Source organism: Natator depressus, chromosome 7 (genome assembly GCF_965152275.1).
Source record: "Natator depressus isolate rNatDep1 chromosome 7, rNatDep2.hap1, whole genome shotgun sequence".
Classification (NCBI taxonomy): Eukaryota; Metazoa; Chordata; order Testudines; family Cheloniidae; genus Natator; species Natator depressus.
The window spans coordinates 59,745,621-59,770,015 of NC_134240.1; the positions used below are offsets into that span (position 1 = coordinate 59,745,621).

Genomic DNA, 24,395 nt, shown 5'->3' on the forward strand with positions numbered 1-24,395 from the left:
CCACTTACACTAGATGCTGCCACTTTGGTCCTTGATGCTCCAGTTGAGGGGAGAGGGGGGCAGGTACCTCCGAGGAAGTCCAGGCCAGTGGGGGGGCAGGCGTCTCCTTGCTATGGGCTCCTGAAGGAGTTGGGGGCTGAAGGCATCATTGAGAGGGGGGAGTGTGGGGCCCGATCTGCCCTGGGTCCTGGAGGTGGGAAGGGGGCACGTTGCCCCACCATGCCACTGTCCTTCCCCAGAGTGGCAGCAGGCGTCACCCTGTCCCCTTCTCTCCCTGGTGCAGGGACGCCCAGGGACTCAGAGGAGGAGGAATGTGGGGACGTGGCAACAGAGGAGGTTGTTCTCAAGAACATCCAAGAGCAGCTCCAGGGCCGAGAAAAGGTACAAATGTTCCCCAACTGTGCTGGAACCGAGATTGTCCTGCTCCTTCCCAGCATCCTGACCCCCTGCAGAGGGTCTTGTCTCTGATGATCCACCAGCCCTAATGGGGACCTTTCTCCTCCATGATCTGGGACCCCCAAGATGGGGGAGTTTGTCGCACACCAGCCGGGTTCTCCTTCCCCCACAGGCACTGTCCCAGTTCCTCACCCTGCTTGTGTAGGAGTCGTGGGTGATTTGGACAATGGGCCCCCATTCAGGCCTGAGTCCTGCAGCTGGTGTGTGTGGGGCAGGGAGGTCCCTGGCTAACTGGCTGTCTCTCCCCTAGCTCCACTCCTGGTGGGTGCAGAATGAGGCCCAGCAGCTCATGTTCCTGCACGCCATCCACCCCACGTGTCTCGCTGCACAGCAGAGGGCAGGACACCTTGGAGCCGCACTGCTGCAAGGCGGCTGTGGTGGAGAAGATTGTGGTGAGTGAGACAGGGTGCCCAGCAGCTGGAGGGAGGACAGAGACGGGGGAGGGGCAGGGGTCTCCCCGGGCCAATGGATGGGGGATGGCTGGTGCTGGAGGGGAAGCTGAGGACAGGGATTGTTGGGGCTGAAGATTGGGGAGAAGAGACAGGAGAAATTCTGAGATTGGTCACTAGTGGGCAAGAATCAGAGGAGCGGGAGGCAGGTGGGGTGGCTGTGTAATCTCCTCACTGGGAAGTAAAAAGAAAAGGAGTACTTGTGGCACCTTAGAGACTAACCAATTTATTTGAGCATAAGCTTTCGTGAGCTACAGCTCACTTCATCGGATGCATACTGTGGAAAGTACAGAAGATCTTTTTATACACACAAACCATGAAAAAATGGGTGTTTACCACTACAAAAGGTTTTCTCTCCCCCCCCCCACCCCACTCTCCTGCTGGTAATAGCTTATCTAAAGTGATCACTCTCCTTACATTGTGTATGATAATCAAGTTGGGCCATTTCCAGCACAAATCCAGGGTTTAACAAGAACGTCTTGGGGGGGGGGGGGGTAGGAAAAAACAAGGGGAAATAGGTTACCTTGCATAATGACTTAGCCACTCCCAGTCTCTATTCAAGCCTAAGTTAATTGTATCCAATTTGCAAATGAATTCCAATTCAACAGTCTCTCGCTGGAGTCTGGATTTGAAGTTTTTCTGTTGTAGTATCGCAACTTTCATGTCTGTAATCGCGTGACCAGAGTATGGCCCCACAGTATGCCAACATTTTTATGGCTGACTTAGAACAACGCTTCCTCAGCTCTTGTCCCCTAACGCCCCTACTCTACTTGCGCTATATTGATGACATCTTCATCATCTGGACCCATGGAAAAGAAGCACTTGAGGAATTCCACCATGATTTCAACAGTTTCCATCCCACCATCAACCTCAGCCTGGTCCAGTCCACACAAGAGATCCGCTTCCTGGACACTACAGTGCTAATAAACGATGGTCACATAAACACCACCCTATACCGGAAACCTACTGACCGCTATTCCTACCTACATGCCTCCAGCTTTCACCCTGACCACACCACACGATCCATCGTCTACAGCCAAGCTCTGCGATACAACCGCATTTGCTCCAACCCCTCAGACAGAGACAAACACCTACAAGATCTCTATCAAGCATTCTTACAATTACAATACCCAACTGCGGAAGTGAAGAAACACATTGATAGAGCCAGAAGAGTTCCCACAAGTCACCTACTACAGGACAGGCCTAACAAAGAAAATAACAGAACGCCACTAGCCGTCACCTTCAGCCCCCAACTAAAACCCCTCCAACGCATTATTAAGGATCTACAGCCTATCCTGAAGGATGACCCAACACTCTCACAAATCTTGGGAGTCAGGCCAGTCCTTGCCTACAGACAGCCCCCCGACCTGAAGCAAATACTCACCAGCAACCACATACCACACAACAGAACCACTAACCCAGGAACCTATCCTTGCAACAAAGCCCGTTGCCAACTGTGCCCACATATCTATTCAGGGGACACCATCACAGGGCCTAATAACATCAGCCACACTATCAGAGGCTCATTCACCTGCACATCCACCAATGTGATCTATACCATCATGTGCCAGCAATGCCCCTCTGCCATGTACATTGGTCAAACTGGACAGTCTCTACGTAAAAGAATAAATGGACACACATCAGATGTCAAGAATTATAACATTCATAAACCAGTCGGAGAACACTTCAATCTCTCTGGTCACGCGATTACAGACATGAAAGTTGCGATATTACAACAGAAAAACTTCAAATCCAGACTCCAGCGAGAGACTGTTGAATTGGAATTCATTTGCAAATTGGATACAATTAACTTAGGCTTGAATAGAGACTGGGAGTGGCTAAGTCATTATGCAAGGTAACCTATTTCCCCTTGTTTTTTCCTACCCCCCCCCCCAGACGTTCTTGTTAAACCCTGGATTTGTGCTGGAAATGGCCCACCTTGATTATCATACACATTGTAAGGAGAGTGATCACTTTAGACAAGCTATTACCAGCAGGAGAGTGGGGTGGGGGGAGAGAAAACCTTTTGTAGTGGTAAACACCCATTTTTTCATGGTTTGTGGGTATAAAAAGATCTTCTGTACTTTCCACAGTATGTATCCGACGAAGTGAGCTGTAGCTCACGAAAGCTTATGCTCAAATAAATTGGTTAGTCTCTAAGGTGCCACAAGTACTCCTTTTCTTTTTGCGAATACAGACTAACACGGCTGTTACTCTGAAACCTGTCACTGGGAAGTGAGGCCCGAATCTCTCACGCTCCTTTGTCTCCTTTGGGTCTCACAGGAGCTCATTGAGGAGCTTCCTGATAACTCTCCACCCGGCACCATCCTCGCTAACTCCCTGATTGCTGTGGGCAACCTCAGGTACCGAGACCCTCCCGCCCGGTTCCTCTAACCCCGGTGCTGCTCAGGCCCAGGGCTGGGAGTCACTGCCCCTCCCACTCCCAGGTCACCTCCCAAGGGTGGCTCCTCTGGCAGAGGTCGCAGGAAGGTTCACTCTCTTCTGGCTGGGCTGTTCTTTTCACCCCAGTAACATTGCAATGGCTTTGGGGAGAGGCTCGCTCCCAGGATCAAATACAGCAGGGTCCAGGGAACAGGCGCTATTGCTGCCCTGCCACTGTCTGGAAAACTTTGGCCTTGTCATTCCCTGGCTCGGTGCCTCAGTTTCCATTCTTGCCAGCCTGCACCTATTTCCCTGCAGTTTCGCATCCATGTTGGTGCCAGTCCCACCCCCGCATTGCACAGTCTAATACCGGCTCCTCTCTATTATTGCCAGCACCATGACACCTGCCCTGGAGCCAGAGCTGCAGACCCACCTCCTTCAAGCTGCCCTGCATGCCGTCTTCACCCTGGGAACAGAGAAGGACACCACCCAAGTCCAGGTAGATCATGCTAAAGTCATGGATTGAAGAGCCAGCTGTCATCCTGCCATGACTCCTTGCTAATTGCCTGCAGTGGGATGTGAATGAGAGAGGCCAGGATATGTGTTTGGGGGTCTCACCAGTGCTTCCCAGAGACCCCTCTTCCCATCCTGTGGCAGGTGTAGCCCAAGTTTCCCTAACTGTGACCCATGGCTCTCCCTTGCTGTGCAGGATCTGCATAGGGTCTTGCCAGACCTCCTGGATTCCATGCTGGGGAACCTGCTGGCAGAGTCCCCAGACACCGACAGTCTCAACTACATCTTGGAGGTGAGGCCGATGAGAGGGCTGGGGGCAATTTTACCTGAACTCTTAGATCCATTTTCCGGTCTGTCCTCCTAGCTGGGCCCCCAGTGGGCCATCCTTGGTCAGGGCAGTCAGTGCAATGCAGAGTCAGCCCCTTCCTCCTTGACGGACAGAGGAAGGAGCTGAGACTTCAAGCCAGAGCAATGCCTGGGTCTGCTGAGCACTAACCACAGGGCCCCTGGCTGGCTTGGGGAGTGAGAGTCTGAACCCCTCCTGTGAGATCCAGAAGATGGTCCTCAGAGAAGAGTCACAGGCTCCTTCCTAGAGAAACAGGAGGACCCCAGAGAATCAGCCCTTCTCTCCAACGGGCCCTGAGATTCCTGAGGGGATTGTGCTCACACTCAGTCCCTTCACCCAACCAAGGACTTGAGAGCCGGGGGGAGGGGTCTCTCTCCTTCCTGGTGAGCTGTTCAGGAATCAGGAGTTCAGGGAGGACGGGACCAGCCCGATACCGAACATTGTTCCAATCTAGAGAGACAATGACAAGTTGTGAGGTGCAGGATACAAGCATCGTCCTGGGGGCAACAATCCTCCTTCTAAAGCTCTGCAGTCAGTGAATTAAATATTCCACCCTGCTCACAGCCCCCTGGGTATGGGGGGGGTCTCATTTGCCAACATGTGCACCTGCCCATTGATCCTGAGATGCCTCCTTTCCCCACAGCACATTAACTACTGGATCGTGTCCAGGGTGTCTCAGGAGAGAGCCAGGGCCATTAGGAGCAGCACGGCCCTGCTCAGATTCACCATCACCCTCCCTGAGTTTGATGTAAGTGACCTCTGACCCCAGCTTCCTGACTCCAGGCGTAGGTGGGCTTGCTCCAGCTGGCTGTAGGATCTGCTGCTGCAGGGGCTGTGGGTTAGGAGTGTTCCTCTTGGGTAGGCAGAGTCAGAGCAGAGAATGAGCTTGGCTTGAGTCAAGTTCTTCCTGTCCTGGTCAAGTGGCGACTCTCTGGGCTTTTAAGGGGACCACGCTCCAGTTCATGTCTCCCTGTCATCCTGGAGCAGCTGTGGAAGCAAGTCCTCAAGGAGGGCCCTGCCCACATCCCTGTGCTCCAGGCTCCCTTGGGGGCAGAGGAAATTAAGGGTCTATCTCTAGCTCCTATCCTCTAGTACAGTGGTCCCCAATGCGGTGCCCGTGGACGCCATGGTGCCACCAGTGGCATTTCAGCGGCAGGGTGTCCAGCACAGAAAGGTTGGGGACCACTGCTCTGGCATCTCCTGCAGAGGGGCTGAGGGGAAGGAGTCCTGGCCCAGCAGGGGACTGGGAGCTGACAGGAAAATGCTGATGGAGTCCCCTCTCCCTCTCCCTTCCATTAGAACTCAGCAGAATTCCCCAGGATGGGTCACCATGTGGCACAGCTGGCTCTGTTCATCAGTGACCCAGACAAGGACATCAGCCAGCAGGCCAGGGAGGGGGTTTACCGGCTCTACCAGCTGCTGCTACCCCAGAGGGGTAAGGAACCCAGCTGGGAAATGGCACCCGAGAGAAGAGTGAGACTGGGACTCCAGCCAATTTCTCTCAGACTGACCCCGGCTAGAGGATGAGTCTCTCTCTATCTCTTTCTTTGTTCTACACCACACCCTGCAATTCTGTTGGGCCAGGCACGCCACGAGGACTCTGCCCACTGTGCAGCCACCAATGGGATTGGAAGGACACAAGCACTGCAACCAGAATGCCAAATGTGTGTGTGTGTCTCTCTTTCCCAGGGCTGACCATCCATGAGGCGGAAGACCTGTGGTGTTGGGACTGGCACCAAGACAACAGGCTCCTGGGCTACAGGAACACAGCCAGGGTAGGGGAGGTACAGACACTCTGCCAGGGCATGAGACAACTCAGGGAGTGGGGGTGGCTGGGTCCCCTGCAGTGGCTGCCTCCTGGGGCCACTAGATGGAGATGCCGTTCTAGCCCCAGGATTTGGCACCTGGCTCTGGGCAATCTGCTAATGCCTCACATCTTGTTGGTTTTAGGTCTTTGGAAATTTCTTCAGAGGGGCAGAGAAGATTCTTCGTCTGCACGGCAGTGCTGGCCATCCATGACCCCCTGCTGCGTGTCAGCCAGGCTGGGCTGCTCCTCGCCTACTCCCTCCTGGGGGAAGCCCAGCAGCTGACGGGGGACACGGTAAGCAGCTGCATTAGACTCAGGAGATTGGGGCTGGGCCCAGGCCTCGTTCCCATCCTATCACCATTCGCTGGCCTGGCAGCAAGGAGCCTGGTGGGGAATGAGAGTGAAAGCAGGTGCTACTGGGAAGGGAGATGAATTCACCTCCATGAGCAGGAGGGAACCAGCTTGTCCCCGGAGCAGCTCCAACCCCGCTCTTTAGCAAGGCTAATTAATGACAAGCATTACCTCATCACGGACTTATGTTCTTAGGACATGGTGCTATCGCTCTTGGGAAGGGCAGAAAAGTCCCCTAAGTGCCCTCTGTGAGTCTCTACTGTCCCACAGGGCCGCACCCAGTTCACAGTGGCCTAGCGTCCGTGTCACCCGAGCCACTACCCAGAGTTGCTCCCATCACTGGCAGCCTGGGAGGCCAAGGACTGACTGGTGATGGTGACTGAGCAGGCAGGGCTGAGGCACATGGCGGGGGAAGCTTGTCCTGCTGCTGACAGGGCTGGACCCACTCTAGAGAGAACGGGAGGATTCAGTCAGCAGGGGCTGCTGATCTGCCCCATTCACCAGGGCTGCCATCTTGCGGCTTCAGCGTTAGTGGCTGGGATGACTTGGGGAAAGGTCTCAACCTCCAAGCATCCCACTTCACTGCTGCCAGAATCCCTCCTGCCCCCCATGCTAGAGCCCCATCCCTGCCCAGCCTGGGTGGGGGTGGAGAAGAGGGTTCTGAGAATTTGAGCTGTGGATTGGAGTTGGAACAGCTGTCAGGGGCACTGACGGGGAGGTGGCCGGAGTTCACCCTACAAGGAGGGGGGTTGGCACTGGAGGTCATTAGAAAGGACAACACAACTCCATTCTGGGGGTCAGGAGGATGAATCCATCCCTCAGAGGTGGGCAGGTGCTGCGTGGAAATGCTACTGCTTCCAGGTGCCCTTAATCCCCCCTGATTCCTCGGGGGGCGTCCGAGTCTGACAGGTGCTCGTTTCCTTGCAGCAGGAGGACATCTCGGCCAAAGTGATGAGCCAGCTGCACATCATCCGGCACTTGCGCCAGGTGCCTGAGGGACTGCAGGGGCTGTGCCTCTGAGGCCACCAGCAACTCCCGCTCCCTGCTGCAGGTACTGCTCTGGCTCCCTGTAAATGGAGAGCTAGTGGAAGGGGAAATGGAGCCCCCTGGCACTCACAAAAACTCTCTTCCCCCTCTGTGGAGCAGGGTCCTTCCCTCTGCCCCCCCAAATTCCTTCATCTAGGGCAGGAGCTCTTTCCCTCACACCCATTTCCCTCCCCTGTTTCCTTGGTCTACCTCCATCCCATTCCTCCTGCTCCCAGGCAGAGCTCTCCCTGCCCCATATGGTGCAGAAGGGCCATTGTGTCAGGGCCACAGCCCTTAGCCCCACTGAAGCTTGGAAAGCTCCACTTTTGAGGAGGTGGGGGTGGGACAGAGGCTCAGGCCTAGCTTCACCTCCTGCCCTTTAGTCTCCCCTTGGCTCTTCTACGGGGTCTCTGGGTGTGAAATGAATAGGAGCCTCCTTCCCAGCTTCTCTTCCAGGCCCTGGGATCTGTCACAGCCTCCCAGACAGGCACAGGCTGCAGCTGAGCCACCTCCGGGAGCAGTAGGGACAGGTCACCTCGTCCCGTCAAAGCAAGCAATTCTGGGTCTCCAAGAGGCTTAGATGGAAGACCCCACTCCCCCATGGAGGTAAGAGCCATTTAGTCCTTAGGGCACGTGGGTCTCTTGGGAGAGAAATGGGATCCCCAATGCATAGCCTGGCTGGGAGCTTCCCCGTCCCTGGCTCCTAGCTCTGGCACAGAGACGTCTCCATCACCCTGGTTTTGTTCCTAGGAAGGGGCTCCCCAGAGACGTCCTCTAACCTGGACTCCTGAGAGCATTTCCGGTAGAAGGCCTCAGTCCCTCGGGCATGAAGAGAGCATCGGGTAGTCTCATTCACGTGGCATCTCTGGTCTCCAGCTCCACTTCCCGCAGCAGGGCAAACAAACCCATCAGCTCCCAGAATCCCAACTCTTTGACCTCCTTCTGCTCAACAGTGGGGTTTCTCCAGTTCCCTCACCACACCTGTCAGCCTCTGAATGATGAAAGGCCTGAATGTCAGTGTCACCAGAACAAGCAAACTCCAGTTCCAGGCAGTGGGGCCTGTGGGTACTCCGCCCCTCTGGAAACCAGGTCTGAAATGGGGAGCAAGGACCCCAGCCCAGTAACAGTAGGAGTGGACAGAGCAGGCCTGTAACAGGGTGCTTTCCCCTGGGCTGCACAGCCTGGGGCTTAGCCTAGCAGATTACAGAATGAGCCCTAACTGAGAGGCATCATGTACCTCCCCCTAAAGAGCCAGCTCAGAGCAGCAAGGAAAGCCTAGAGGGGAACTTGAGAAGAGAGGTAGGAAGTGCCCAGGGAAAACTGCAGCAAACAGAAAGGAGCAGACCTAGCTGTTGGGTACGGGGCCCTGGGCTGCTACCAGTGTCAGGGTGGGAGTGGGTTCCCCTACTGGCCCCAAAGAAGGGGGAATACACGCACCCGGAGAGTGTTACCAAGCCCAGCAAGGGGGCTGCAGGCTGAGCAAAAGCCCCAGCGATGGCAGAAGGACTTTATTTCTTTGGAAAGATCTCTTTTTGGACTTTTAGTGTGAGACAAGCTGGGCCCCAAAAGGGTGGACTAAAGGTGGTGACCTGGCCAGAGGGCTGAGTTACCAGGCAGAGAAACTGCCATGGTGCTGGAGCGACCATCGATGGGGGACGCTAGCCAACTGAGAGGGCTGTGATGCCATGCCTGGCTGCCGGGGGGCACGTAACAATGAGTAATTGGTTTATGATGGGCATAGTCAGGAGGATTGACTTCCCCTTGTGATCCGTGAGGGCTGATGGAAATCTTGGTTGCTGAAGGAAGGTCTGTCCTCCCAAGCGGGTGTCTCGAGGGACCGGTTTCCCTGACGGAAAAGGTTTTGGCGTATGCAGCGGCAGTAGCAAAAAGGCTACAGAAGAAGCTAAAGGCTTCAGAACTGGCTCTGCAAACAGCTGTGAAGGAGAATGAGTGGCTGCAGGAAGAGCACTGGGATACTGTAGCAGAGAAGGAATATGCCTCTTAATTCTGGTGAGTGAGCTGGCAGTGGAGCTGGAGACACTGTGCGCGCAGGCCGTACACGCGCGCAGCCGGTGACAGTGATGAGAGGATGAGGGATGAAGCTTCGACAAGAATAGAACTTGCCCCCCTTCTAAGGAGGAGGGTATATAACAGGGGGGCTTGGCCTGTGGGCTATACAGCCTGGAGCTAGGCCAAATGGATTACAGAGTGAGCTCCACCTGAGGAGAAAACCAGGGAAAACCACAGCAAAGGTACAGAAGCAGGCCTAGCTGTTCGGTACAGGGCCTTGGGGCAGAACCTAGAATCCAGGGTAGGACTGGTTCTCCCATGGCCTCTAAGGAAGGGGACGTACAAGGCCATAGAAAGGGCTACCAAGGCCAACAAGGGCAGGCCGAGCCAAAGTCAGGATTAGGAAGAACTCCCAAAGGGACAGAAGACCTTGTTTCTCTTAAAGACATTTTTGGACTTTTAGTTTGGGATGAACGCCACCCAGGAAGGAGTGGACTAAAAGATGATCACCTGGCTAAAGGGCTGAGTTCCCAGCCAAAAAACTGCCAGAGTGCCCTAGTGACTATCGGCGAGGGTGCTAGCCCAGCAGGAAAGCTGACACGAGGCCTTCCCAGAAAGGGGCACCTATCGGTGAGTGAACTCTGTTACAAGCCTGCTTCCATTATGGAAACAGCCTAGTATTGGAGAGTGGTGGGGATGGCCTATGGGAGAGGATGGCTGGAGGGGTCATATAGGAGGGGCAGCAGGGTCCAGAGAGCAGGGAATGGGTTGTACTGCAGCCCTGCCACTGAGTGGTAACGTGATCCTGGCCAGGTCACTCTCCCACCTGGTGCCTCACTTTCTCGATCTTTGAAATGGGGATCGTCCTCACCCACATTAAGAAAGTGTTTGATCCTCTGCTCTTGCTTCCCAAATCCCTGCCCTCCTTGCCCCACACAGGCCTCTGCCCTGTTCCTCAAACTTCCATGCCCAAGTTAGTGCCTGTGTCACTCCCCAACTGCAAGGTCGCGTGTACAGTCTCCTGCCAGCAAACTGAAGCCGCCCCTAGATCCAGAACAGGAATTGCAGTTCCTGTGCGCTGCCCTGAATGGAGTATAGAGCATGGGCATGGGGAAGGCCAACACTCACATCCAGGTAGATCATCAATCTACTCCTCTGTCCCAGGAGCAGGAAGGCCTCTGGTTCTTGCTCTCTTTGGTAGCTGGAGCTGCTGAGTTGGGGTTGTGGTGGGCAGAGATGGGAACAGGCCATAGGATTCACCAAGTGTCAGGGGGAGACTCCCCCTCTGTGGGAGATTGTTGGCCCTCTGTGGGGAATCCCTTCCTGGCAGATGCTGTGCTTTGGTTCCTGGACTCTGCCAGGAAGCCCAGCTCCCATCCCTAGCAGCTTGGCTGTTCCCTATTCTGCTGTGCACCAGGCCCTCTGCAGAGAACTGCTCTGGGCAAGATCTGCAGACACAGCTGTCATCCTGGTAGGTGTAGCCCCAGGTTCCATCACCCTGACCCATGGTCTCTCTCCGCTGATAGGCTCTGAAGAAGGCCTGCCCAGAGACATGGATGTCATGCTGAAGAGCTTGCTGACGGCAAACTCCAGCACATCTTGGAGGTGATCATTATGGGCAGGGGCAGGAGGAATTTTACTGTAGAGACTGGAAATGAGACTGGATGATCCACATTTCCATTGTGTCCTGCTACCTGAGAGCCACTGGGCTACCTGTGGTCAGGGCAGTCAGTGCAGAGCCGTGTTGGGGCCCTTCCTCCTTCAGGGACAGAGGGAAGGTGCTAGTGCTCGACAACAGGGCTCTGCCTGGTTCTGTTGAGCGCTAACTCCAAGGCCCCAGGCAGGCTTGCGGAGTGAGAGCATCAGACCCCTGTGAGGTCCAGGAGAAGGCCCTCAGAGAAGAGCACTGGCTCCTTTCTAGGAAGCTGCTGAGATTCTCAAGGAGGGATTCATCCCTTCTCTCCCATGGACACAGAGGATTGTAAGGAGCAGGGTGTTGTCCTTTGTCCAACAGAGACCTGTCCTAGGTCTCACCCACAAACCTGGGAACTTGACGGGGTCCTACCCCAGCACTTGCCCTGAACACTCTCGTCTCCCCTCCCCTCTTGCCTATTTAGCAATGGCTCTATGAACATGAAACAAACAGGAACTTCTTCTCCATCTCTAAGCCAAACTGGTTTATCAAGTCTGACCCCTCAACACATTTTAGGGGGTGTATTTCCAGTACATGTACAGAACTCATTACCCAAGACCTACTCAGACCTACATCACACAAGAATATTCATGACCAGAGTGTTGTCCGCTTTCCAAAAATAAGAATGGCCATAATGGGTCAGACCCAAGGTCCATCTAGCCCCTTATCCTGTCTTCCAACCGTGGCCAATGCCAGGTGCTCCAGAGGAAATGAACAGAACAGGTAATGATCAAGTGGTCCATCCCCAGTCACCCATTCCCAGCTTCTGTCAAACAGAGGCTAGGGATAGCATTCTTACCCACCCTGGCCAAGGGCCATTGATGGACCTATCCTCTGTTCTCCCCCTGGGATGACAGAACTCTGATTATCACATCTGTCTTCCAGGCTCTATCCCAGTCTCTCACACAGATGTATCCTGTAACCAGCCCAGCTTAGGGAGCAGTGGAGACAGGTGATCTCATCCTCTCAAAACCAAGGAACGTGGGTCTCATTGAGGCTCAGATGGAAGGTCCCATGCATCTCCTGGAGGTAAGAACCATTCACTCTTCCTGCCACTTGGGGCTCTTACAACAAACTGGGGGCTCCTGCTACATATCCTGGTTGGGAGCTTTCCCTATCCCTGGATCCCAGCCCTGGTACCTATTTCTCATCATGACCTATTTCTCATCATGATATCCTCATTTTATTCTCAGAGGATGTGTCCAGGATCCTGGATAATGTTTTCTGCAGGAGGTTTGAGCGGGGAGAGATCATTCACTGTCACGACCGAGGGGTCTTCAACCCAGGTCTGTAGGGTTCATGGGAGCAGCCACACTCCAACCCTCCACCTGGAAGCCTGTTGAACATTGCTTACCTAGGACCCATGAAGTTCAGCCCCAGTTTGAGGCTCCACTCCTGAGGTCCTATTGGAGGAGTCCCAGAGAAGCTAATTGGCCCCCTGGCCCTGCTTAAGGCAGCAGCAGGAACAGGAAGCTGACTGAACACCGGGGCTGCTCCCTGTTCTGGACTGTGTGCTGCCTGTTTCTGCTGCTGATCCCCTGGCTTGATTTCCTGGCATCTGATTTGTGGTTGTGATTGCAAGATTGTCTTTTGCTTCTGATCTTCCAGTCTCCTGACCCAGCTGGCTCTCGACTCCTGTCATGTGAGTGTGGACTCTGGCTCTGACCAGTAGGTCTGGCTGCCCTTGACCCAGCCGTGACATTGACTTTCGTACAATTTCTCCAATGCCCTTTTTTTTGCTGTCCAGCAAGATACAGCAGTACCTTGGCTCCTAAAGTCTAGTTGCCTGCTATTCAAGGGCTGAGGAGTAGTGCTTGTATTTCCCCCACCCCAGCTGCTTTTCCTATGGGAGTCTCCCTAGAGCAGAGGAGAAATCTGCTCTTCTCTTAGGATCAGTCACAGCAGTAATTCCATCCACCCTGGGATCAGGGACCACTTTTGAAGCCCTTAGCATGTGGGGTAGGTGGGGGCAGAGGCTGAGGCTCCAGCAGTTTCCACCGGAGGACCCCACCCTGTCTTTCTATGGTCTGACTAGGGCTCACCATCCATCCTGGAACTGAACACCAGATGTGAGGTGATAGATTGTCCTTGGTGGGCCATGTTCTTGTGTGTGATGGAGCTGTGTGCCAGAGAGGACCAGGAGCAGATGCATCACACGTGGCCAGGAATGGGCTAAACAGCCTGTAATACTAGGTGAGTACAACCATGGCCACATACAGACACCATGGGCATCCATGGGGACTGAATCTGGCCCTTTGCTACCAAGAGCACAACTCACTCCAACTTGAGTCATTATGGTAGTGACCCCTGACAGCCCCTCTGAGGGGGGTAAGTATTAGCTGGGGCACAGGGATGGAAAGTAATTGGCTGCGAGGTCAGACACAACATCACTGACAGAGGCAGGACTGAAGCACTGTACTGATACCAGTCCAGCTCCAACCACTAGACTCCACCCACTTCCAAAGCCAGAGACCCCAGGAGCCCTGACTCTGACAGCTAGGCCTTAAATGACCAGACCAAATTCCCTCCCACTCAAGAAGCCATAGAAGGGACCCAGGTGTGGTGCATCATAGCTAATGATGAATACAGCGGGCTTTGTTGTGTGTGGTGAAGGGTTTAAAATGGGTCTCTTTACTATCACACTAAACTTTAAAATAGCTGGGTATGATGAAAGGGCAGGTCTATAAAGGTAAGAGATCACTCTTGAAGTCTGAGATTCTGTTGCTATTGCATGCTTCTACCAGCTGATCTCAACCCAACAAATCCCTCAGCTGGTAACTGAGCTCTTGTCCTCTTTTTCTGGACCAGCCACCAGAAATACATACATGTACAATATATGTGGCCAAGGAAATACAGAGGCATGGGGGTCACTTGCAGAGTTGCCTGTTAATGCGACTCTTGTGGGGGAGCACGGCAGGGTACTGTGCACTAGGCAGGAGACACATGTCTCCAAGCCTGCACATCCTGAGGATCCAGAGTCCTCTCTCCAGATCCCAGAGTCCTAAGGAGCCAGATGGAATCTGGCCTCTCTCCCCTCGCCTCAGCAGTCCAGAAGAAGCTGTTTGCAGACATGTCACGTGTTCTCTCCTGCCACACTCACCTGTTGGTGACTAATGCAGTCACAGAGTCCAGTCTGGGTGTCCTGTATTCCTCTGGGCTGTGGGAAGCAGGAGGACTTGAGCTGCAATGGAGCCTCCTGTGCATGGGCTGAGTGGACAACCTCTCTATTGCCCTATCTGGCTTCCAGCAGCCGGGGGCTGAGGAGGAGGTGAAGGACTTACCCCAACACACTGCCTCTACCTATGCAGCAGCTCTAACATCACGGGTCCCTGTACCCACTCCAGCTCCTCACAGAGCAGCAGCCCCGCAGTGCATGCCCAGATCACTGGCTGTAGCATATCGCCCCGGCTTAAGTCGCTTTGTAGAGCTAACCTTAATTCCAAGTAGCTTGTAAAATATTGTGAAGTGTTAGTGGGTGCTGGACACTTGCTGAGCTCAAACGCAATCCGGTGATTTCAGTTTGGGCTGGACCAGTACAATGTTTTGAGCCTCAGGCGTGTGCCAAACAATGTTGTAAGAACTAGGAAACTTCACTCCAGTCCTCTTCTTGGGAATCCCTTGACCAAATAACCCCAATGTTGCACCATTAACTCTGCCTTGAACCGAGATGAGCTACAGCAATTTTCTAGATAATCTGTGTCAGCTTGTAGATTTTAGAGCACTAAGGAAATTTAGCTATTAATAAGCTCCTCTCAGCTTTAGCCACAGTGCTTTTGCTGCCCGATTGTAATGGCACTGAACTGGGCCTTAGGTGATGGATCTCTTGGCCACTTCAGCTGGGCTGTACGACCAGTTCAGTGCTGTCCAAGGCAGGCTGCTGCCTTGTCAGCCTGCGACACTTCCCATTGGAGGAATGCACCAGCCAGAGGAGTGAAGAGCGTAGCAGGGATGTGCTTGCAGTGACCAGTCCCTCCGAAGGCCCAGCAGGAATCTGCCCATGACCGCATGGTTGAAAGACTGTATCTTTCCTCATAACCCTATGGACGGGCTAGTTTCATTGGCTCTGACGAGGGGTTGGTGAGTACAAATCCATCACATTCATCACAGATCATGCAGAGGAGGGCAGAGTGGGGCCTCTCCCCCATCCAGCTTAATGCCATCTCCTGGCTGAGTTGGCATGAGAGATGCGACATTATTAATTATTATTATTATTGGAGACAAGGTGGGTGAGGTAATATCTTTTCCTGGGCCAACTTCTGTTGGTGGAAGAGACAAGCTTTTGAGCTTACACAGAGCTCTTCTTCATATTATTATTTATTATTATTATAACCTGTATTATCATGTATCCTCAGAGCTCTGAGTCATGGATCAAGGCCCTGTGTGCTGCACAAACACAGCACCAAAACCAGCCCTGCCCCAAGGAGCTGAAATCAAAGTGCCCCGAGACTGGATCACTGTTGGTACGTAAGTATACAGAGGGCTCCAAGACATGGCTCCTCCGAAGAGCTTGTGTAACCCACACACCTCCTCAGTGTGGTGTTCTGTCCCATTTAGTGGCACTACGACCACTTAGAGAGAGAGATTAATGAGTTTGCTCTACAACCTTACCTAACAGCCAGCTGCCTTTCACTTATGCAGTAGAGGCTCCTGCATCTAGCTCCAGAGGTCCCAGTTCAATCCCGCCCGCTGATGACCGGGGTCTGTCAGTGTTACACTTGGACTCCAAATGCCTAGCTCCCTCCTTGCTTTCTCAACCACAGCTCCACTCTGAGCAAAGTCTCCATTGCGCCGTCTGTCATGGTGATGCCCAGCTCCCTTCCCTGAGCTGATGCAGGGAAGTGCACAAGCAGTTCAAACTCTTCCCACCTCGGCAGGGCTCAGCTAAACCCCCAAAGCTTCCCCTCTCCAGGCCTGGGAGGACTGGGGTAGCTGGCAGGCTCAGAGGATGGGGTCTTTTGTCCTTACAAGGCAGCCACAGGGAGGTGGAGAGCAGACACAAGCCGTGTGCACTCAGGAGGCCACCGTGCTGCAAAGGGAGGACAAGAGTAGGGGCAGGAGTGGGAACGGCTGAGCAGCTGATCCCTGCAGCTGGGGTCCCTCTCAGGCCAGTGGCATTTACAAAGCACCAGGTGCATCCATGTGTTCCTGATGTGCTGGGCAGCCCTGCCAGCCCATTATGGCTTTCAGAGACCATGTCGGGGGGAGGGGGAGGCCAGTCAATGGCAACATGGCTGCCTTTGTAGCCATGCTCCCATTGCTATGGGAATCAGCCGAGGAGGCAGCAGTCCAGGAGAATTTGAGGTGGAGGTGGAATGCACTGCTATGGGGGAAGGTGTGAACTCATCGCACTCTGGCTAGGCTGGTGTGACCTCGGGCAACACTTCTAGTCTGGGGTAAGAGAACCCTTGTGCAGTTTAGCTTGTGTCACTTTGGAAACAGTTTAAGCTAAGCTGGAAAAAGCCTCTCTTATTTCACATGGAGAGTGTCCATACAGGGAGTTCTAGGGCACAGTACAAGTGGGGCAGTGACAATACAGATATCCCAGTATGCAGCCCAGTTGCAGGCCCCAATCCTGCTGCTCCTATGCAAATTGGTGGCAACCTCCCGCGTGGTGTAGAACCAGGTTGTTTGGCTCCAGTATTGTCCTCTCAGCTTGGTGCGTCCCAAGGAGCCGACAAATGGGCTTGGGGACAGATTGCTCCTGTAATCAGGTAATCAAATGACAAGCAGCGGCTCATCCCAGACTGTCAGCTCCAGGCGTCACCTGTCTGTGAGTTGCATTTGCAGGAGATAAAGCAGCAGCCTGCTTAGCTACACAGCTGTGGAATCCTCCACCCCAGAGCCAGCATGGGCGGCAGGACCAGCCGATAACGTCTCATGCTCAGTCCAGCTCAGCTCTTTCAAAACGCAATAAACAAACTTGGAATCCACAATCCTGAGTTCACAAAGCAGCGCTTCACGCTGGGCAGAGCTCTGGGGGCGCTGTTCAAAGTGCCTGGTGGATTAAAAACCTCTCAGTGCTCGGGCCAGAGCCTTTACTTCGAAACGTAAGATAAGGAGGAAACTCAAAACATGCCTGTGGGCTGGTGGCTGTATTTGATCCATGTTAAAATTATTTTGCTCATTTTGATCAGCCTTAAGCTGTGGGAAAAGCGATGAAGGGCATCGCATGCCTGTGGTGAGAGTTATCTTGATGAAGCCTGCACTTTGCAAGATTATATGTAATGAAACCAAAATGAAATTCCTTCTTTTATCTGAAGGTTGCAAAGAAGCATGTCTGGGCGTGCGGTACCTGGGCACCTGTTCCTCATTAAAGAGGGCCGGACGTCTGTGGCCTGCAAAGAGCAGAAAGCATATCCAAGACCTGCAGGCAGGGCAAGCAGGGTCTGACCCCAGCCTCTGTTCTCGTCTAACATGCACGCCGATACCTGGGCTCAGTAGGCTTCCCTGAGTCTGGCGCCAGAGCTGAGAAAATGCCTTTTATACCCTGCCAAGACATGGCCAGCCAAAGCTTGCTTTTTTTTTTTTAAGAGACAGGCTTCTTTTTGGTGGGTGTTTGAAAGCTGGTGTTTAAAGCACTAGGAAAAAGGTGGGAGGATTTAGTTAAATGTTTTTTGAACGTGTCCTCCTTTTATTTGAGTCTGTGAATTGATAAGCTGATACCATGGTTGCCCTACATTATGTGGTTCTCACAGTTCAGGGAGAAGATGGCACAGAGTCACGCTGCAACTGTTACTCGACTGCAAAATGAGATCTGAGCAGGAACAGCCCACGCCAGTTATTGGAGCAGACGTTACACATCTCAAGTACTGCCAGGTGAAAGGGCATTGATTAAGACCAGCTTCTTGCCAGGCCGAGTGTTCTGGTAATGAGCATGGGCTTGCTCTGAGGACTCTGCAGTAACGACCACAGTGACAACTGTTGATGCAACACCATTAACCTGGGCCATGGAACTGCAAAGAACTCCTGAGAATCGCTGCCTTCATTTGGAATATTTCTCATCCGAAGCTCTGGCTGGCAAGGGATGCCTCACAGCCCCACATGCTCTTCCAACACTACTGATATGCAAATTTCAAAGGCTGTCCTGAAGGCATTGACTTCAACCAGCACTGGCCCTCTGTGGTTGCCATGAGAGAAACAATTCTTCTCAATGGTGCTGAAAAGCCCCAGGAATTAGGAATTTCAAAATAAGATTGAAACTGCAGGCAAGGACCTTATGGTTCAGGCCCCAGCCTGACACTTACAAGATCTGGGTTTAGTTCCCTGCTCAGCCAGACTCCCTGAGTGACCTGGGACAAGGCTTTTAATTTTCCTGTGCCCCACTTTCCTAGCTGTGAAATAGACACTATACAGTATCTTGCTTTCTCTCATGCTTTGTCTACTTAGAATTGAAGTTCTTCAGGACAAAGTCTGTTAGACCCAGGCAAATGCTTTCCCATTGAAAAATGGGGTTTTGTTGGGGGGAAAAAAATTCACAGAAAATTCGTTTTCAATTAAAATATTCAGGTTTTTGCTGAAAACTTGAAAAATCATCAATCACCTTTGCATCCTCCGTGCCTGTGAGTGGGTGGGTGCAGATACCTGTTCTGTGGGCAGCTGTGCCAGCCGCAGCTTGTGGCCTCCTTTAAGAGGAAGCACCCATTTATATCCCAGTGTATTTCTCTGGTTCCCCTCCTCAGAGGAAACAGCCGATTCTGCATGCAGAGGCAGAGATTTTCAGCCATTGAAGGGATTTAGAGACAAAGACTATAGCAGAATTGGAACATCCAGCCTCCATAAGCAGCTCTGGAAATCTCAGCCAAAGGCAGGAGGCAAACTCACCCATAGGTGGTGCCGTTGGGACTGAAGTGTGAGGCATAAGTATGGAAATTTCCGAGAAAGGAATTCTGGGAGGTACTTTCATGTCTCCATGGCCCATTCCAAACACCATGTATTGCTTATCACATCTCTCCATAGCACTAATGGGTAGGGTACTGGAGGAGTTTTGCATCAGTTTAAACCAAATAACTGAAACCAGCTCACTCACCATAACAGAGTTTTAATATTAAACTCAACTGTTACTGGCCCAGTGTTACCCAGCTTCTCACTGCTTCTACAATGAGTGCAGGAACATAGGTAGCCATGTATTTAAATATAAGTGGGGCTGTGGTGCTGCTTGGGTAATCGATGGCCTGTTGTTATATTATTGCACCCAGTAAATTATGCATTAAATCAAGTTGTTTGAGCAAATAAGCTCTAATATACCTGTTGTGTACATAATTTCTAGTAAGCATTAGTCATTGACATTAATGCTAAGTCCACAGGGTTGTCGAGACTAAGGGCTGTTCCGGGACATGCCCATTAATGTCAAGGGGTGGCTCTGCTTTCTCTCAGAGCAGAGTTTAGCCTGTACGTGCTGCGCCACCCGATTTTCATAGATTCACAGATTCCAAGGCCAGAAGGGACCATTTTGATAATTTATTCTGACCTCCTGCATAACACAGGCCACAGAACTGCCCCAAAATAATTCCCAGAGCAGATCTTGTAGAAAAACATCCAATCTTGATTTAAAAGTTGCCACTGATGGAGAATCCACCATGGCTCTTGCTAAATTGTTCTAATTATTCTCACAGTTAAAAATGTGTGCCTTATTTCCAGTCTGTCTGTCTATTTTCCAGTCTATTTGTCTAACTTCAACCTCCAGCCATTGGATTGTGTTTGACCTTTCTCTGGTAAGAAGAGCCCCTTCCCAATGTAGACAAATATAAACTGTAATCAGGTTACCTCTTAACCTTCTCTTTGTAGAGCTCTTTGAGTCAACCACTATAAGGCATGCTTTCTAACCCTTTAATCATTCTCAGGGCTCTTCTCTGAATCCTCCCCAATTTATCAACATCGTTCTTGAATTGTGGGCACCGAACTGGACACCGTATTCCAGCAGTGGTCACACCTGTGTCAAATACAGAGGTAAGAATCACCTCTCTACTCTTACTCTAGATTCCTGTTAATGCATCCCAGAATCCCATTAGCCCTTTTGTCCACAGCATCACACTGGGAGCTCATGATCAGCTGATTCCACACCATGATCCCCAAATCTTTTTCAGAATCACTGCTTCCTAGGACAGAGTCTCCCATCCTGTAAATATGGCCTACTGTGACACAGTATATAAACCCCACACTGAGCAAACAGGAGTTAACCAATCACTTTTGGCCAAAGAGGCCATGCCCCCTTGCCCCTGCTATGCATGCTTCCCATGAGGGGAACAGATAAAAGGCAACTGGTCATCTCAGTCTGGGGTGGCTGAGGAGGAGGAAGGACATGTGTTGTGGGCTCCTGCAGAAGAACCACTGACTCTTCAGACCACCAAGGCTATGGACCCAGACTCCACTGTGGAGAACCAGCCAACTTGCAATCAGTAGCAGTCTAGTCACTATGGAAAGCTCTGGAGAGTTGTTGGGAGAGTCCAAGTGGTTCTCGTTGGTGGCACGTGAGCTAGACTGGCTGTTCACTTGCCCTGTATGTCAAGCCACCTCAAGGCCTTTCACCTAAAGCCAGCCAGAAAGCTAGGATGCTTTTTCATGAACTGCAGTTATGAGTTCCCTTTCCACTTCTGTACTGTGGACACACCCACACTGCTGTGACTCTGACATATGCATTCTCTCCCATCTGAAAAGTGATATGTCAAATTTCCCCCATGCATGTTTTAATTCCCAGATGCTATAGGCCAAATCCCCAGCTGACCTAAGAAGATGTAGCTCCAAATTTTCTAAAAAAATTCAACCTGGGGCAGATGTCTGGCATGGAAAATTTCAGTCCCACAGCTAAAGTTTGGCAAAGATATACACAACTGAAAACAGGTGCTGATAATGGGACGTGTTGGGTAACCTCACTAATAGGCAGCACTACCAGCCTCGCCTATAATTATATCAAAATAAAAACTATGTAAAAAGAACATTGACTTTGCAAAGTCAACCACTCCAAAAATTAGTAAATGCCAGAATTAAAGTTACTTGTGCTACCTTAATTCCACCCCCAGTGCATTGTGATACAATGTTTAATGACATGATCATATATGGGGTTTTTTTACAGATCCCCCTGCCTCATTCAATGCACAGGATGGAAGTTGCATGGAAGCTGGGGTGAAACATTTTTAAATCATCAGGCCCAGGTAACTTGCACCCAAAAGTCCTAAAAGAGTTGGCTGATGAGAGCTCTGGCCCGCTGATGTTCATTTTCAATAAATCTTGGGATCCTGGGGGGAATTCCAGAGGACTGGAGGAGGTACTTGTGATGGGTTTGGTCACAGAGACCCCCCCCGGGGACCGTCACCTGACGTGCTGGAATCACCTCTGAGATGGTTTTCCCTGCCAGCTTGGAACTCCAGAACCCTTTCTTGTTGAGCCAGACATGGTAGCCTGCTGCAACGCAGACCCAGGTCGGGTCCATGCCCCCAAAGCTGTAGACTTTAACCAAAAACTGCTCAGCAGGTCACCTATCTCCAGCACCTAGACACCCAGTTCCCAATGGGATCCAAACCCCAAATAAATCCATTTTACTCTGTATAAAGCTTATACAGGGTAAACTCATAAATTGTTCACCCTCTATATCACTGACCGAGAGATATGCTCAGCTGTTTGCTCCCCTGGTATTAATCACTTACTCTGGGTTCATTCATAAACAAACATGATTTTATTAAGAATAAAAAGTAGGATTTAAGTGGTTTCAAGTAATAACAGACAGAACAAAGTAAGTCACCAAGCAAAACAAAGCAAAAACACACAAGCCTAAGTCTAATACATTAAGAAACTGTTTATAGGTAAAATCTCACCCTCAGATGTTCCAATAAGCTTCTTTCACAGACTAGACTCCTTCCTAATCTAGGCCCAATCCTTTCCCCTGGTACAGTCCTTGTTAGTTCCAGCAGACATCTTAGGTGGAAAGCAGGGGTGTTCTCATGACTGGAAGCCCCCTTTGTCCTGTTCCACCCCCTTTTATAGCTTTGGCACAAGGCGGGAGTCTTTTGTCTCTCTAGGTCCCCACCCCTCCTTCTAAATGGAAAAATACCAGATTTAAGATGGATTCCAGTATCCTGTGACATGGTCACATGTCCTGTGAGACATTATCCTTCATTACCCATGGGCTGGCCAGCACGTACACAGGAAGGCTTGCAGGTAAATAAACCCATTCACAACCAATTGTTCTAGTCAATGGGAGCCATCAAGATGCTAAGCCACCATTAATTGCCCACACTTTGCATAATTACAATAGGACCTCAGAGTTATACTTCATATTTCTAGCTTCAGATACAAGAATGATACAAATAGAATACATGCATGCAAATAGGATGAACACACTCAGTAGATTATAAGCTTTATAATGTGTGGCAAATTGCCGGAACTACTATAATGGGTCTCGCGCTTTCTCTTCTTGAATGGGGGTTCAGGGCACTGTTTCTTGCCCCTGAACTGGGGTATTAACTGCCCCACTAGTGTCCTAGAGGAGGGGAGTGGAGAGGGAGGGACCCGGCCCCACCCTCTACTCTGGATCCCAGCCCAGGGGACCTAGGGATAGCGGTTCCTTCCCCTGGGCTACTTCCCTCTCCTGCCCTTCAGCTTGTGGGGCTTCCTGCCCTCCCTCTGCACAAACCAGGTGTCCCTTTACCTAGGGTCTTGGTCTTCTTAGCCCACCGCAGCACTTATCCAAACTCTCCTCTGCTTCCCTCCAAACTGCTCTCTGCTCCAGCACCAATCCACTCTGCTTCAATTCCTCCTCTTGTCTGATTGAAGCAGGGGGCTTTTATCATGTGACTGGCTTCAAGTGCTTTAATTAATTTATAGCAAACTTTCTTCCCTCTACAGGGAATAAGGCTCCCTTCTAACACTCTCCTGCTGCCCTCTGGCCATGCTGTATCACAAATGATACCTTACAAGAGACCTTTTGCATAAAGCATATTCCAGTTACATCATATTCACGTTCGTATTTCCATAAAACATATGGAGTGCAACGTCACAATGCTAATGTTGTGCCAATACTCCAAAAGGGCAAGTGAGATGGCCCAGGTAACAGCCTGGAATGTGATGACACCCAGACATCAGTTTGCCCTCTAAAAAACAGATGTTATGAGGTTGGTGAAACCTTGCTCGGTGTTGAGTTAAAACCTTGTTCAAGCTGATGTGTGAATGTGCCCTTCACTTAAGATAGCGCTAAGAAACATTTCAGGGGCCACACCTAAAACAGGATCTCATAGAACAGAGGTTCTCAAACTTTTTTTGTTGACCCCTTTTCAATGCAATGTTAATCATGGACCACCAACTGAGAAACTGATTGACAAAAGTGTGTACTTCATATAAACACATACTGTTAGTAAAATGCTTTAAGAAAAAGAGTAGAATGGTACTTACAAATATCAGTGCGATGGGTGGCCTGCTTCTTACGGCAGAGTCTATCTATCCTTTGTGTGATGGTTGACAAGCAAACTCGTAAATCACTCTCCACTTCCAGTCGAGACTGAACTTTGTCTTCATAGCTGGCCTGGCAGAGAATGATGCTTAACATATATATGTTTTTGGGAAAGGTAGCCACACTTATCATTGCTTCTGTAACTAAAACTTGGTACTCTGTAGCATCAGTTGGCCAAAACTGACAAGGTCTCTGGTCCTGAAACTTAATTTTCAGTGTGCGGGCACAGGTAGTTCGAGCAGCTCCTGTTCTGCTTTTCCACTCAAATGGCAAGATGCCACAGCAGAAGTTGAGAACAGATCCTGGAACCAATCATATTTCTCCATGTTGATATTTGTAAAGTAAACCGTGAAGTGCTCGGTCAAAGGTGAGCAACGATCCCGTCTCTCTCACAGTCAATTTTCATGCTGTTCATATCCAGAAATTCTGTTCATAGTGGAAACAGATCTGAGGTTCCACTGCTCAGCCTAGTTTTCCAAATCTCTACTTTCTTCTGAAAAGCTGCACGCTTGTCATTCACCTACAGTATGGTTGTACTGCCGCCTTGTGTGGACAGGTTCAGCGCATTCAACAAGTTAATGTCTGTGAGATATCAGGTCAGAAAAGTGTGTGGTGATCTTGGGATTGTGCACAGAAAGAAAACTCAGCAGCTCTTTGAAAAGCTCAAAAACTCTTTCCAACACGCTGTTGTGAGATAGCTAATGCACTTCCATATGAAACAATAATTTGTCATGTCTTGCACCCATTTCTAAACACAGCCTTGCAAAAAGGTAGGAATTCAAAGGCCAGGACTTTACAAAATTCACAATTAGCACATCATGTAATTCGTGTTCCAGTCTCTTTGATGCAAGGGCTTGGTGACCCAGCGTACAGTGTGTTACCACGTTGGTTTATGGTTCATATTCTTGCTCCACCACCAATCC

At 51.2% G+C, this 24,395-nt stretch overlaps 1 protein-coding gene and 2 long non-coding RNA genes across 3 annotated transcripts; all 3 read left to right on the forward strand.

Annotated features, from left to right (window-relative positions):
- Positions 1 to 3,143: 3,143 nt before the first annotated feature.
- On the forward strand, positions 3,144 to 7,324 carry LOC141991327 (maestro heat-like repeat-containing protein family member 7). Its single transcript, XM_074959631.1, has 7 exons — positions 3,144 to 3,268; positions 3,681 to 3,786; positions 3,997 to 4,092; positions 4,790 to 4,894; positions 5,446 to 5,581; positions 5,836 to 5,921; positions 7,232 to 7,324. The coding sequence occupies exons 2-7, from the start codon at positions 3,685 to 3,687 to the stop codon at positions 7,322 to 7,324; spliced, it is 618 nt and encodes a 205-aa protein (XP_074815732.1). The 5' UTR covers positions 3,144 to 3,268; positions 3,681 to 3,684.
- A 465-nt stretch (positions 7,325 to 7,789) lies between these two features.
- On the forward strand, positions 7,790 to 11,979 carry LOC141991583 (uncharacterized). Its single transcript, XR_012640390.1, has 3 exons — positions 7,790 to 7,936; positions 8,081 to 9,340; positions 11,919 to 11,979. It is a non-coding gene; the product is annotated as an uncharacterized LOC141991583 (long non-coding RNA).
- A 621-nt stretch (positions 11,980 to 12,600) lies between these two features.
- LOC141991584 (uncharacterized) lies at positions 12,601 to 19,543 on the forward strand. Its single transcript, XR_012640391.1, has 5 exons — positions 12,601 to 12,675; positions 13,069 to 13,226; positions 14,845 to 15,110; positions 15,386 to 15,493; positions 17,729 to 19,543. It is a non-coding gene; the product is annotated as an uncharacterized LOC141991584 (long non-coding RNA).
- The last annotated feature ends 4,852 nt before the right edge of the window (positions 19,544 to 24,395 follow it).